This window comes from Hakea prostrata, chromosome 10 (genome assembly GCF_041222555.1).
Source record: "Hakea prostrata isolate BN-2017 chromosome 10, UWA_Hpros_2, whole genome shotgun sequence".
Lineage (NCBI taxonomy): Eukaryota > Viridiplantae > Streptophyta > Magnoliopsida > Proteales > Proteaceae > Hakea > Hakea prostrata.
The window spans coordinates 416,690-432,526 of record NC_142609.1 but is presented as its reverse complement, the minus strand read 5'-3'; the positions used below and the strand labels follow the sequence as shown (position 1 = coordinate 432,526).

Sequence of the window (15,837 nt, the reverse complement as noted above, 5' to 3'; positions counted from 1 at the left end):
AACTGAGTTTCTTTCTACTTGAAATCAGTCTTTTAATCTTAGCCTTCTATTTAGCATATTCTACGTGTCGTATTTTTGTAGTGCACTGCTGTACACAGCAGACGATTTTTTCCAATCCAAGTAAGAGGGGGGTGTAAATGCTATTTGTCCAGCTAAGAGGAGAGGTAAGTGATATTTACCCTAGAATAAATGATGTGTGATTCTAGGCAACAACGATGTTGCAAAACTTGAGGAGTGAGAGCTATTATAAAGTTACTGCTTTAGATAACAAGAATCAAACTTTAACAAAGAGGGTGACATTAAAGTTGATATTTCCCATTGAACTAAAATAAAATGGTTGAAATGGAAAAATGCAGCGAGTGTTCTAGGAAAATCCTATAGGACGATATTAAGAACAACTATGGTATATGGTATAGGTAGTTGGGCAGTCAAATAGATTAATAGGACACTCAGTAAGATGTGCCACAAGATCTAAGACGTGGAAAATAAAGAATGGCGATAGAACCAGGTTGAGAGTGGCGTCGATCTAGGAAAAACTTCGAAATGGTATGAACATGTTCAATAGACCCGTGTATACACCGACAAGGAAAATAACGAGGACCAATTCTGTCTCCACGCTTCCTGCACGCTTGGATGTCATTTTGCTCTTAAAAGTCCTCACGGTAAAACCTAAAGGGTATTAAATTTCAATACTAATCATGGACTTCAAAAAGAAGCAACATTGCAAAACAGGAGGAAAATGACAACAATTCACATCCTACAAATTCCAATTTCCATGAAAAGCAATGGTAAACACAGCTTGCGGTTGCAGTAAAAAAACTGAGCTTCAATGCTCTGACAATTTTCATTGGATGGATGAACCCATACTGCCATAAAAATTGTAGAAAAAGATGTAAAGTTTGCATACTTGCATACACGGTCATTCCACACGAACAAGCATATGATTTCTTTACTCCCAAGGTATTCCACTACTTCCTCATCTGAGTAAATAAATGGGATGATGGTCCACCGGAACCCTCCATGCTGCCTCCTGTTGTGGGAAAAGAGCCACCACTACCGTGTTTGTTGGCGAAAGCCCCAAACCCACCACCTGTTCAAAAAAGCACAGCATCAGACTTCAATGAAGCATTGATGGTAAATTGTAAACCTTCCAATTGGCCCAAAGCTTTCCAGGCTTAGATGATTGCAAAACAAAACTGAACAAGACTGTTAAATTATAAATAAATAATAAAAAAATTACCTCCTTTAGCAGCAGCTGCTGCGAACCCACTCCCAGCTCCAGCAAAACCACCACCAGAAGAGGTGGCAGCCGCAGCAAATCCCCCAAAACTTGAAGGTAAACCAGCAACTCCACCTGCAGCAGTAGTGCCAGCAGAACTGCCACCAGAACCAAACCCAGTTCCAGTTTTTGCAGCAGCTGAGAAACCACCGAATACATTTGCTGAGGCAAAAGCACTACCAGGTAAGCTTGAGCCCAATTGTCTTGACTGTCCAAAAGAACCAAGTACAGATCCCAATGCTTGCTGCCCCGCTCCAAGCTGTGCTGGCTGGCCAAAACCACTTCCTGCACTGAGCGCAGCACTTCCAGCACCAAAGCTACCAGAGAAAGTAGCTCCAGTAGTTGGTTGAGATTGTTGGGAACTGAAAGGAGACTGGAAACTGAAAGAAGCAGGTCGGAACAGCTCCCCACTGGGGGCACTAAGAGTAAATGGAGATGATGTTGGATTTGATGCCACATTAATAAACGAACCACCAAATTGATTGGGTTTTGGTGCAGTGGAAAGTGGGGTCGACCCAATGCCAAACCCACCCAGGCTTCCCAGGCTTAGGTCACTTGTCATATCTGGTGCTTCTTCCTCCATCTCATCCCCTTGAGTAATTTCCACTTCTTCTTTCTTGCCATCGGGTGCACCATTGGAAGGTGAAAGAGATGTTAGGAATGAACCCGCCGCAACAGACAGTGGTTCAGCTTGAGAACTGGAAGCAACACTAGTACTAGCACTAAATATGTTCTGGAAACTTGGTTGGCTTCCAGATGCCAATCTTGTTGAACTTCCACCTGCGGCTGGTTCTGGAGACACAGATGGCTCAGGCTTAGAAGTGACTTCACCAGTGGCAAGCATAGACTGTGAAATTGGTGCCTGTAAAATGGCACTCACATCTGATTTTTGAGGAAGGTCAAATTCCCTAGTTGAAGGTTTAGGTTGCTCTGTAAATGGTGCCCGCAATGTTGAATTTGTAGAAACAGAATGAGTAGCTGGCACAGCTTGAGGTTTTGGGACACGAAAAGGATCTGAGTAAGGGGCCAAACCAGGAGGATCTGAAGATTGCATCGGTAATGGAATCATCTTACCAGCTTCTGTACTGGATTTGGAAGTTAACAGTTCCCCCTGTGACATGGCTGATGATGAAGATGGTGCAGGTGCTAATGGGATGGGTGAAGTATTTGAAGGAATTGATAAAGAATTTATAGGAAATGGCAATGAGACTGAAGATGAAGCTGAGATTGCTGAGGAAAATGCTGAAGACGAAGCTGAGATTGCCGGAGAAACTGCTGATGCTGTAATATCAGGCTGGATTCCAGTTGTTACTGCATCAAACCGGGAGGGTTTTCCATGCAGAGAAGCAGCTGGTTCTTTAGTAGATACAACGGGGAATGATGAGCTCCGACTATGTTCAGGCAATGTGGAGTACTTTCCTGTAGTAACAGCTTCATGTTTCCCAATTCCCAATGGTGTTGTCTGAGCAGTTACTTCAGTAAAATGTGGGAGATCAACTCTTTGGGTATCTAAATCTGGATTTTTTTTTGGAGGTGCCGCAGTTGACCCCGGTAAATTCAAGCGTGTTGATGGTATTTGGTTCCTGGGAGCTTCAAGTTGCATATTGGTTTTGGTCCAAGAGATTGGATAGGGTTGAACTGTTGATGAATAGGACTTCCCCACATGACTTGCATCAGCGTTTGATCTTTCAGCAGCCAAATCCCTAGTCTCCCTAGTGTTATTTTGAACAGAATTGGACAAGGGTTCGGATGCTGCTGACAAAGAAAAAGACTGAAGATTGCTCCTCTGTGCTACTTGCGTCACAGGAGGTTTCAACCCTTTAGTATGTGACTGTGAGCGATCATCAGCCCATTTGAACAAAGTTGCCTCATGTTCAAAATTTTGCGTCAACGCTTTGTCCGGTACATCTGCAGTAACAGAATAATTTGGAAAGTGAATCAGTTGACTATTTGAGAGGATTCTGCAAACAAAGATAGCAAATTACCTTTTTTATCTTGAAATTGGAGGGGCTCAGCCTTGTTCATGTATATGTATGATGGAGGAGATGATGAAGCCTGCCCCTTCCAGCTGGCATTAGAAAATCTCCTTCCCTGTTCAAAACTATGATCTTCCTTAGTCATAAGAAAGGATGATTTATCTGCAGTAACCGTTACTTGTTCTTCTCGCAACAAAATTCTTTTGACAGTTGTCTTTGGAGGCTCAAAGCTAGCCCAACTCTGCATTGAAATAACTGAGATTAGTTAAAACCTATTAGCATCTACAGTATTTGTTAGTAGATTACAGTGGCTTCTAACAAACACAGCACAAAATCCTACCGACAGCTTGGAAAACTTTAAAAGCAGCCACCATACTAAGATTTATTGGAATAGAAATATGAATAGAACTTGTTTTCCTTGATTCGGACTTAAAAAGAATATTATACACAATAATAGGAACAAGCAATCTCCTCACTCCCATTCATACAGTGGCCAGGACAACCTTCCCATTCAAATGTTGAAAAACTAACTGTTCAGTGAATGAAAATGGCACGCAAAACCAAAAATTTACAATGTAAAAATTGATCTACCACATGATGATCTGAGTCACTAGATATACATGGATCTCCAGGATATGAGCAATAGTACTAGGTCGCAGAAGGGAGAAGAAGTCAAGGAGAACAAGAGTGTGGGGACAAACTAAGTTAGAAGGTCATGCAAGTAAAACCTTCCATGGGCAGAACCCATCAGACTGAGTCTTAGTTGCATATAAACTTGCTATTTAAGACAGAAAAAGGTAGAAAGTATATGTCCTCTAAAAAAATTTTCTGTTAGGTAAAAAAAACTGAGGCAAAAATTTTCTTTATTAGCAAAGACTCTCACGTGTCTTCCATGAACAGAAAATGATGTGTCAAATTAATCAACAGAATCAACACATAAACCATGCTGTTTTCTTCTATTTTTGATAAATTTTCTCAGCAGTAGATAATTAATAACACATATTTAGTATTACACATCATGAAATACAATAATAGAGCTTTTAAAATAATGGGATGTGGGAAACCCATTACTTTATTCAACATCAAAGAGATTAGATGTTCACCAGGAAATTCTTCTGACAGTGAAAATTAGGATTGAATCTGTTATGTACTCTTACTGGCATGGTAAACTGTTCTAGAAGTACCTACTAAATCTGCTAAAATGCACACATAATCAGGGAAAAATAAAAATTATAAGAAAATATCAAACACAATAAAAATTTTGCGAATATGAAGATATGAATGATTGTTCCATTATCAAGCACTCATGCTAAAGGCTGCCGATACCAAAAATGTGGATGTGTTGTAAGGCAGTAGTAGTAATTAGTTATTTTATTAAGAGCAGAATTGTCTTGTTAGGATTCTTTTTAATCTTTGCAATATTCCCATATTGGGAAGATCTATTCTATTTTTGGCGAGTCACTAGTATAAATAAAGGACTTGCTATGTCTCTTTGACACAACTCAGCATTTCCCCAAATCTTACAACATGGTATTAGAGCCACCTCTGGTCTGAGGAACCCTAGCGTCATCGCAAACTCCAACAACCTGCTGCCGCCTCTTTCTTTCTTTCTCCTCCGACTACACTAGTCAAAGTTGAGTCAAGTTTGGAGTTAGTTTGGGATTGGTTTACTTGTGAGTCACATGATGTTGAAAGAGTCCAGCTTGTTTGTAATTTGGTTGCTTAGATCTCAAGTTATCTAATTAGCACGTGTTTAATTAGATGACTTAAAAGTGTTTTAAGTAAGATCTCAGATCCAAGGGCTGAGATCATGTAGTAATTAGATTCCTTTTGATAGGTGTTTCAGAATCCAAGTTAAGTTGTAATGGGATCCTAACAGTCAGAATAGCCCAGTATGAGTCAGAGTCCTTTGTTTCAGGCTATAAATAGCCTTTCTATTGTAAGTTGTTTTCAGTTTGGATGAATGAATGAATTAAGTGTTTGAGTCAGGGTTTCCTGTGTGAGTGGATCTCGACAATTGTCTTTGAAACTTTCTAATTCAATTTTAGCATTCAAGCATTCCATCTTCAAGCTCAGAAACATCAGATAAGCAACTCCAGTAGGTATTCAAGTAAGTTCAAGAAGCCCCACCCCATTTTCAGCCCCCATCTCTCTCCGCAGTCCTTATTCACCTCCTCCCCCAGCTCACGCAACTTTAAGAAGCCCCTCCCCTGCAACCATAGGTTTCCCCACCCCTTCCCCTCATTGATTAGGACCCAGAATCATCCCTAACACCATCGCATGTCATTCCTCTCCCTTCCCTTTTTGTTTTCTGCAACTCCAGCCCCTTCCCTTGAACCCTAGAAGCTTTCCCCTTGCTTCCCCCTTCCCCATGGTTCCAAATCCTAACCCCTTTAGGACTCACTGCTTCCCAGCCTCAAACTCCACCTTCTTACCCTCATTAGAAACGCAGAAGGCCCTTAACCAAGTTCTAACCTTTGTTTCCCTATAAACAGTCCCAGTTCTGGACTTTTGAAAAACCTGCAATTCATCTTCTTTGTGGAGTAATCTGCAGAATTTTCTCAGACAACCCTATTTCATCTCTACACCTCTAAAACTATTCCTGGACTACAAAATAAATACCGCAGAAGTTCTAAGCTGCAGAACCAGCAGCCTATTCCCCAATACCCAAACCTAACCGAAACCCTCAACCCAGTCCTACTTGGTCTAGGATTGATTTATCTAGCCAGAATTCTAAGTCTCACATAAATTCAGATTTGGACTTCAATTCTAGCATACCTGAGCAGAGTTAAAGCCCATAAACCCATTAAAAAAAAAAAAAAAAAAAAAAACTAGAAAAACCCTCTATTATTGCTGGAAACTCCTGGGCCAAAACCTAAGTCTGGGGAAATACCAACCTACCCTTAGCCCCAGACCTGGATTACATTATAAAGGCTACTCTAGGAAAAGGTATTTTGATTTCAGTTCACCGATGCTTAAAGTTGAGGCATACATAGATGCGGATTAAGTAGGATGTCCCGATGATAGAAAATCTAATTCTGGTAATTGTGCATATGTAGGAGGTAACTAGGTGGCTTGGCGGAGCAAAAAGCAAGTGGAGGTTGCAAGGTCCACTGCTGAAGTTAAGTTCAAGGCATTGGCTCAGAGTATTAGTGAAGTACTATGGTTAAGGGGGCTCCTTCAAGAGCTTGCATTAGAATCAAAGACACCTATACAACTGTACTCAGATAACAAATTAGCAATTAGTATAGCTCACAATCCAGTATAGTATGAGTGCTTGACAGGACTAAGCATGTGGCGATTAACAGACACTTCATCAAAGAGAAGATTGAGACTAGACTGATTCATACTACCTTTGTTACTTGTAGCAATCAGCAGGCTGATGAGCTTACAAAGAGCTTGAGTATCAAGGCATGCAGTATCATCATTGGCAAGTTGAGCATGAAAAATATGTATGCACCAACTTGCAGGAGATTACCCCCCCCCCCCCCAAAAAAAAAAAAAAAAACCCAACCCAACCCCCCAATTTTTTTTTTTGATGGGGAGTGTATTGTAGTAGTAATTAGTTATTTTATTAAGGAAGAATTGTCTTGTTAGGATCTTTTATTATTCTCTTTGTAATATTTCCATATCGGGAAGATCTGCTCTACTTCTGGCAAGTTGCCGGTATAAATAAAGGACCTGTTGTGCCGCTCTGATACAAGTGAAGATTTTTACCAAATCTTACAACAGGATGTTTTGAGGAGCAGAAAATCAAAGGCTAATATGTGAATTAAGCAAATGAATAACAGGGTATAAAAGGTGCAAATGACCACAGTTTGATTGCCTATGCACATGTTAAAAATGATAAGCCATGAGCTGAAGACTTGTATGAGACTAATTCATCCCCAACCTCAAAGCTAAGAAAAATGCAAGTCAACCAAGTTATTATCTCAATTTGAAAAGCAGGTAGGTCAGCCAGCAGAGAGCTAATTCATTTTACTACCCGAAAGAGTAGTAGAGTCATAAACTGAAGTTAAGCTTCAGATTCTTCTCTTTTTTGGTGTTCAAAAAGCTTCCGATCCTCAACAAGGAAAAATCAATATGCATAATATGAGTGCACCAAACAGACAACATATAAGAAAGGAAACAGAGACTCAGGCTACCTACTCAATGGAATCGGTTGACACTGCTTCAGTGTTGACTGAACTACATACATAATTGTTTACCCCAATCCTATGGAAGTAAAAACTGCCATATGTTAAGAAAGGGAAACAGAGGAGATCTTACGCGATCCAGTGAGTCTCTTCTCCGCCTCGCAGTCTCTGGCTCGTAACTTTTCATAGTATTTGATGGACTTTTTGTAGACTTCTGTTTGACAGAAGTACTGCTCAATGAATACGGAGGTCTGTTGACTGGATCTAGTGGGTGAACAGCTTTTTTTGTATCTGGAGAGTTGAAAGAGTCACCATCGTAAACAAGTCCAATTGATTCAAACAACTCTTTCGTCACTCCCTGTCGTCTGGCAGATGGTGACTCAATATTCAACACAGCCATCTGTTTTGTGAGACATTCAGATAGTTGCTGTGCGGCTGATAGTTGTGAATTCATTGTGTTGTACAAAGTATGCAAGGATGGAATTTGTCTGCAAAGAACTTAACATGATTAATAAAGTCAAAACAGTTTGGAGAGAAAAAAGTTATGTGAGCGTAACAATGGGAGTTTGAGGGAAACTGGTTGAAGTGTGTTCTCTCTCTTATTTTATTATTTTTTTTTTTGGGGGGGGGGGGGGGTGATGAAAAGCAAATTGGGAGAACTGCTGTAATTTGGAGAAAACCTTGTAGAAAAAAGAGAAATATTTCTGTTTCCACACAAAATCACACCAACATTCATCTCAAGCCTTTGTCAGTAGTATATGCTACCGCATCAACAGTTCAACCAAAATTACAATATATAGCCTACTACATTAGAGGAAATGCAGACTATCTGAAATTAGTTTAGAACCCATATATGGCAATGAATTAGATTATCCCAATTGATCTAACTCCATGGCATGCTTTCATATTTGAAGCTATGCCAAGCCTGAAGAACAGATGACATCTGAAAAGAGATAACGTGACAGGAGATTTTGACTTCATCAAATACATGGAGGTATTTCATACCCTGAAATCTCTGAACAGACATTTACTGCTCTACGGCCCACGCGGCCTCCAACGTTCTCACCAAATTTATTGAGCTCAAGACTATTGAAGTGTCTTTCTAGTTCCACCATCTGATTCGTCAAATCCTGTAAGAGAATACAAACAAAGAATATAGCCAGACATGCATATGTACTCGGAATAATTCCATACATTAATTTTTCCAGCTTTTTAAGTAAAGGCGCTTGACCTGATTTAGTTTTAGAATTTGCCGTCGCTTTAAATCCAGTTCAGGACTCAATTTTTGGCGATCCCAGAGGTCCCAATACTGGCTATCAGAAGCTTGCTTGACAATGCCTTCCATATGTATTTTCCTTGCCAAGGCTGAAATCATAAGAGAAGTAAACCCAGCAATTATACATGATCACCTTTACATTAAAATAATGTTATTAATGATGATAACAATTATAAATGAATGCTTCCATTTAATAGTACAACATTTTCCTCAGATCATTAAGAATCACGAAAAGTTATGCAAGAATTTGTTTTAAATGTAACAGCAACTCAGCTTTTTATAGACTAAATGGAATCAGCTGCATGGATCCTTTTTCTCCAATCAACACCATTCAGAGCCATAATTGTTATTGGTCCCAACTCCTAACCTACGCATCTATTTCCTCTCCACTACTCCTAGAGTTATTTTAGGCCTACCCCAAGCTCTTTTAGTGCTTTTTTAACTCCGAATAAATAAAAGTACACACATTATACCAACATACAGACTATTGGGAAAAAAAATTCATTTTGAGCCTTTATTTCATTAACAAATTCCGTAAGTAGACAAAAGAAGAAAAAAAAATCTTTTTGAAAATAATACCGAAGCAGTATTAGAAGTGTAATAGGAAAACCAAATTGAGCCCATATTTCATTAAAATGTTGAAATACAGAACTCCCAGAAGATCCTTCAAGAGGTTGAACCATGTAAGATGAGAATAATTGTAGGAAAACATGATGAATTACTGAAAATCACTCAAAAGTACTCAAATGACAAGGACCCAAACATCTGAATGAACTGAAAAAATGAAGTTGTAACACAGGTCAAAGATTAAGAAGAAAAAGAAGCATGATGATGCTTTTTTGATATGCAATCCTCACACTCTAACCTAAGATTCCTACAACTTAAACTGAGGATTCCCAAGGCCACTTTGCTCTCTTCATCTCTAATGGTACCTGTTCTTCTCCTTCCCCCTCTCCCCTAGGTCTTACTCTCACATAGATTTAGTCCTTCCTCCCCTCCCCTCCAGTCCCCAGGACCGCATCATTTGACTCCCTCCCCCACCAAGGTTTTCCCCTCCTCCGCTTCTGCCAGGAACCTCTCCCGATCCCCCCAGCCAAGCAGTCCCCTGGTCCCCTCTAGTTAGGTTCAAAGTTCACATACCCTGTCACTCCCTCACAGTTAGGCTATCCCTATAACATTGCCTTCCCTTTCCACCCAATATCTCATCCACCACCACATCCCTGCCAACCGAATTGCATTCTATGCTAGAATTGAGTTGAAGATGCAGATCATTTTTTCCCCCGTCTTTCTCTGGCTCCATTCAGGAGAAAGCAGTTTCTTCCATTGGGCTCCATTCAGGAGAAAGCAGTTTCTTCCATTGAGTTGAAGTTGTGGATCTTGAGATCCTTCCCTTGTTCATCTATTTGTGATATGGTTGGATGTTTTTTGGAGCTACCATATCTCACCTCGATCTAGAAAGCCATTTGCTTTGATGTCTCTTCTAGACTCCAATTGTCCCCCCCCCCCCCACCAACCCTAGTCTTGGGTCCCTAAAAGAACAAGCTCATTGTTGTTACTTGGGCTTTAGAGTGATATGGTTGGACGTTTTTGGAGCTACCATATCTCACATCGATCTGGAAAGCCATCTGCTTTGATGTCTCTTCTAGACTCCAATTGCCCCCCCCACCCCAGTCTTGGATCCCTCAAAGAACAAGCTCATTGTTGTTACTTGGGCTTTAGGTTATTCTTTGCAGCCCCCTAGCAGATTATATGCTTCCCTTCTCCTCTCCCCTTTCTCCCTCCTGTCTTCTCTCTCTTTTTACATTGTCCCCCCGTTTTGATATTTTATTAATCAAGGAAAAAAAACTGATGAAACAAAAGTTTTAACCTAGGCAAAGACAAATGAACTAACAATGCCACTAAAAAGGAGACACCCATTAACGATGGCAGCAATAACAGCAGTAAAAGGGCAGCATGGTAAGATAGTACTATCCATCTCTCTAACGCCCTCCACCAACCATCTTCCTAATGTAAAGATCCTGAAAACACATAGAAACAAAAAGAAAATGTATCCATCCAAAAAGAAAATAAAAAAAGCAAAACAAAAAGAAACTGTAATTGAGCGGTTGAAATACTAGTTAATTGGCTGACGAAAAGACAGACTTAATGGAAATTGTGGAAGATGCAACAAGGAGGAAGATGTGATTTTGGGATAAAGACGTACCATACCATGACCAGCAGTAGGTGTATGGGTGCCATTTGCAAAAATGACAGGTGTGGAATGAAAAAAAAAAAAAAAAAAAAAAAAAAAAAAAAAAAAAAAAAAAAAAAAAAAAAACCAAAAAAAAAAAAAAAAAAAAAAAGAAGAAGGAAAAGGAAAAAAAAAAAAAAAAAAAAAAAAAAAAAAAAAAAAAACCACAAACAAAAAAAGAAGAGGGAAACAACACCAAAAAAACAACAAAAAAAAAAAAAAAAAAAAACAAGGGGGGAAGAACCACAACCACACAAAAAAGGAGGGGCGCCCCCCCACACAAAACCAACAACCACCACCACCCCCCCCCCCCCCCCCCCCCCCCCCCCCCCCCCCCCCCCCCCCCCCCCCCCCCCCCCCCCCCCCCCCAAAAAGACACCCCGCCCCAGAAAAAAATTTTTTTTTCCAAAAAAATCCAACCCCCCCCCCCCCCCCCCCCCCCCCCCGGGAAAGCTGAGTTATCTTTGGTTGAATGTAGAAATAAACGATTGTAGTAGAATGGCTTATTGATCCATGATCTCAAGCCCTTTATTTATAATTAAGTGGAAAGTAGAATATTACAAGGAATAGAATTCTATATGAATACAAACTCTAACTTAACTCCTATACAAACTCTTATTAGACTCCTAATAGAATCCAACACTCCCCCTCAAGTTGAGGCATAGATATTACTCATGCCTAACTTGCCTACAATAGGAAGGAAATCTCTTTCTTTCAATCCCTTAGTGAAAACATCTGCTAATTGGTCTTCAGATCTTACAAAAGGCATGCAGATAAGCCCTTGTTCCAACTTTCCTTTGACAAAAAACCTGTCAATTTCAATGTGCTTAGTTCGATCATGTTGCACTGGATTATTAGCAATACTAATAGCAGCCTTGTTGTCACAATATAACATCATGGGGTTTGGAACTTGGACTCCAATATCTTGCAGCAAGCCTTTCAACCATAGTAGCTCACAAACTCCACGAACCATAGCCCTATATTCAGCTTCAGTACTAGATAAAGCTACCACATTCTGTTTCTTACTTACTCTCCAAGTGACTAGATTACCTCCAATAAAGGTACAAGAACCTGAAATTGACTTCTGTCCGGAGATCCAGCCCATCTGCATCGGTGTATGCTTCTACTTTTAGATTATCAGTGGGTGACAAAAGTATTCCTTTTCCAGGAGTTCCCTTCAAATACTGTAGTATTCTGATAACAGCCTTCATATGAGCTAAATATGGATCATGCATGAATTGACTCACTATACCTACAGCATAAGCAATGTCTGGCCTGGTGTGAGACAAGTAGATAAGCTTCCCTACCAGCCTTTGGTATCTTCCTTTGTCCACTGGTTCTCCCTCTTTTTCTTTAAGTTTAGCTCCAGCCTTCAATAGGGGTATCAACTACTTTACACCCCAACATTCCCACTTCTGATAATAGATCTAGGACATACTTTCTTTGGGATAGGAATATACCTTTATTTGATCGAGCCACCTCAATCCCTAAGAAATACTGTAACTTCCCTAGATCTTTAATTTCAAACTCTTTGCCAAGATAGTTCTTCAACTTTTGAATTTCTTCACCATCATTCCCTGTGATGACAATATCGTCTACATAGACAATGAGAAGTGTGATGTTAGTATTTGACTTCTTGACAAATAGTGTATGATCAGCATTGCTTTGCTTGTACCCAATAGAAGTCATTGCCTTCTGAAGGCGTCCAAACCAGCATCTAGGAGACTGTTTTAACCCATATATTGACCTCTTCAACCGACAGACTTTCCCTGCAGTATTGTCATCGGAAAAACCATGTGGGATTTCCATATAGACCTCTTCTGCTAACTCCCCATGTAAGAAGGCATTCTTTACGTCTAGTTGGTGCAAGTTCCAAGTGTTTGTTCACAACCACGGACAAATGTAACTCGACAGTATTTAGTTTCGCAACTGGGGCAAAGGTCTCCTGATAATCAATCCCATAGGTCTGGGTAAACCCCTTTGCAACTAGTCTAGCTTTCAACTTGTTGACTGATCCATCCATATTTTGTTTAACCACAAATACCCATTTGCAGCCCACTGGTTTTTTTTCTGGAGGAAGTGTAACCAGCTCCCAAGTGTCATTTTTCTTCATTGCCTGCATTTCCTCTACCATAGCTTCCTTCCATCTCTTATCAGCATAGGCTTCCTGCCAACTTTTAGGAACAGATACAGATGACAGAGAGGATATAAAAGCACGGTAGGAGTCAGACAAAGAGTTATAAGAAACATATTTAGCTATGGGATGTTGAGTACAAGATCTGACCCCTTTTCTAACAAAGAATAGGAAGATCGAAGAAGATACCTCGCAGAATCCGATTCTGAGTAGGAGACCGAAGTGGTAACGTATCCCCTTTCTCCACCTCGCTTTAGCCGGTTGTATTTCTTCCTCCGATAAGTCCGCACCTCTTTATTTTGGTCAATCTGGTTTTGAAAGACCCCAACAAAGTGTGTCTCACAGGAGTGGTCTCCCCTGGCTAGGTTCTTCACATGGTTCAGAAATTGAAGGGGGAGGATTAGAGTCCTCAGGTATACCTGGCCGAAGTCTCCCCCTGGTCAGGAAACTCTTCTGGGACTCTTAAGTTGTGTTGGTGTGTGAAAGGAAGATCTAGAGTCGGAAAGAACACCTCTCCTCTAGGACTCTCCCCCTGGAGAGGTGTATAGTAAGGGCAAAACTCATGAAAAAGTACATCCATGGATACAATGGTTTTCTTGGAGGGAGGATGATAACATTTGTACCCTTTCTGAGTAGCAGAATACCCCAAAAATATGCAGCGTAGGCTGCGGGGAGCCAACTTACTCTGGTGGGCTGTGATTCTGGCATAACACACGCATCCAAAAACCTTTGGGGAAATAACAAAAGAAGAGGCTCCTAGAAGAATCTCATTAGGACATTTAAAACCAAGTATCCTACTGGGCATCCTATTCATAAGGTAAGAAGCAGTGAGAATAGCATCACTCCAGTACTGGTCAGGTACATTCATAGCAATCATAATAGAACGGGCTATCTCTAAGAGATGCCGATTCTTCCTTTCGGCCACCCCATTTTGGGCAGCCGTATCAACGCAACTAGTCTGATGTATTATGCCAGAGTCAGAGAGATATCTTTGAAATTCACCATCAATATACTCTGTGCCATTGTCACTGCGAAGGATCTTCACAGTGGCATTGAACCGAGTTTTAATCATATTATGAAAATCACGAAAACATCGGAAAACTTCATTTTTTTGTTTTAAAAGATAAATCCATGTAGAACGAGAGTGACAATCAATAAAAGTAACAAAGTACCTATGGCCGATGATAGACACACGTCGGCGGGACCCCACACATCAGTATGAATTAACATAAAAGGAATATTTTTTCTATTATGAAGAGAAGGTAAATAAGTAGAACGAGTTCCGCTTCGCAAAAAAATGCAAGCTTCACAAAAAAAATCATCCTCATTACAAGAAGAAACTAAATCAGGAAATATTTTCTTAAGAGTTCCTAGAGGGGGGTGACCTAGCCTACGGTGCCACTGATGAAGGTCTGATATTACCGACTGGACCTGATTAGAAGATGTAGTCAGAGCAGAAGTAGATCCTTCAATCGGCTCGAGCAAATAAAGTCCATTGTCTAGTTTACCACGTCCAATCTCCTTCCCCGTTACCAGATCCTGAAAGACACAATAAGATGGGAAAAATGTCACTTTACAATTTAAGTCATGTGTAAGACTGCTGATAGAGAGCAAGTTAGTAGAGAAAGAGGGAACATGTAAAACTTTAGACAAAGACAGGATGGAGAATGTTGAATGGTCCCTTTTCCAAAGAATGGAAGAATAGGAGCCATCAAAGAATTCGAACTTTATCCTTTCCGGAAGTTGGAGAATATTGTAAGAAAAAAGAGGATAAACCCGTCATATGATCTCGTGGCTCCGGTATCAATAATCCAAGGAGTAGAAATCGAAGAAACTTGGAAGCTTGTAAAAGTTTTACCTGAAGTAGCAAGGTAGGAGTTGGTTTGATTAGTAGAGGAAGCAGTGGTAGAGGTTGTACCGGCAGTAGAAGATTGCAGAATACGTCGCAAAGAAGTTAACTCCTCCTGTGAGAGACCAACATCTGCAGAGGGTGCTGTGGAAACTGTCTCAGAGATATGAGCTTTCGATTTTCCTTTTTTTTGTGCTCTTTTTTTCTCAAAATCAGCAGGCTTCCCATGGAGTTTCCAACAATTTTCCTTAGTATGATAGGGTTTGTGACAGTGCTCACACTTGACAATCTCCTTAGCCGGATCAGATTTAGTGCGAACAGACTGTAAAGCTGATTTCTCCAAAATAGGAGTATGAAGCATGGCTAATCGATGACTTTCCTCACACTGAACAAGAGCATAAGACTGCTCTAGTGTAGGAAAGGGAGAACGACTTAAGACTTGTACTCGATCCGATCGTACTCCACGTTCAAACCTCGCCAAGAAGTCATATACTCGAATCTTATCAATGTGCTTCTTATAATTCGCCACATCATCCGGATTAGTGGGGTGATAATCCCCATAATGATCCAACTCTTGCCAAAGAGATCGCAACTCAAAGATAATAGTGGGCCACAATCGGTTCCTTTTGGGTAGTCTCATGAAGCTTCTTTCGTAGCTCATAAACTCCGTGCATCATTCCCCAACCGTCCATATGTTTCAAAGAGTAGCCTTCCGCATTTGGGCAGCAGATTGTCAGTAATAGATATCCACGGGCAATATTTGGAATCATGGAATTCAAGAGAAAGGACATAATAAGAGAGTCATTCGAGATCCATTTTTCCCCGGGAAACGCCTCGTGGTAGAAGGTTTGATAGTGGTGCCCGTAATGTATCCAACAAGTCCTCTTCCAAAGAATAGTTAAGTAAGCGATCGTGACCAAATCAAATAATTTGTCCCATCAAATCTTACCGAAAGAG

At 40.4% G+C, this 15,837-nt stretch overlaps 1 protein-coding gene across 3 annotated transcripts in view; it reads right to left on the bottom strand.

Annotated features, from left to right (window-relative positions):
- Positions 1-117: 117 nt before the first annotated feature.
- LNO1 (Nuclear pore complex protein) overlaps positions 118-15,837 on the bottom strand; it is a 92,161-nt gene continuing 76,441 nt past the window's right edge. The window contains exons 14-19 of one of the 3 annotated variants that reach the window (XM_089138896.1): positions 8,623-8,756; positions 8,397-8,521; positions 7,525-7,879; positions 3,265-3,496; positions 1,241-3,187; positions 118-1,090 (exon numbers count right to left, since the gene is read on the bottom strand). In XM_089138896.1, the coding sequence (XP_088995022.1) occupies positions 969-1,090; positions 1,241-3,187; positions 3,265-3,496; positions 7,525-7,879; positions 8,397-8,521; positions 8,623-8,756 (2,915 nt within the window). In that variant the 3' untranslated portion in view covers positions 118-968. The remainder of the gene's footprint in view (positions 1,091-1,240; positions 3,188-3,264; positions 3,497-7,524; positions 7,880-8,396; positions 8,522-8,622; positions 8,757-15,837) is intronic. The other 2 variants (XM_089138895.1, XM_089138897.1) reach the window with 2 other exon arrangements.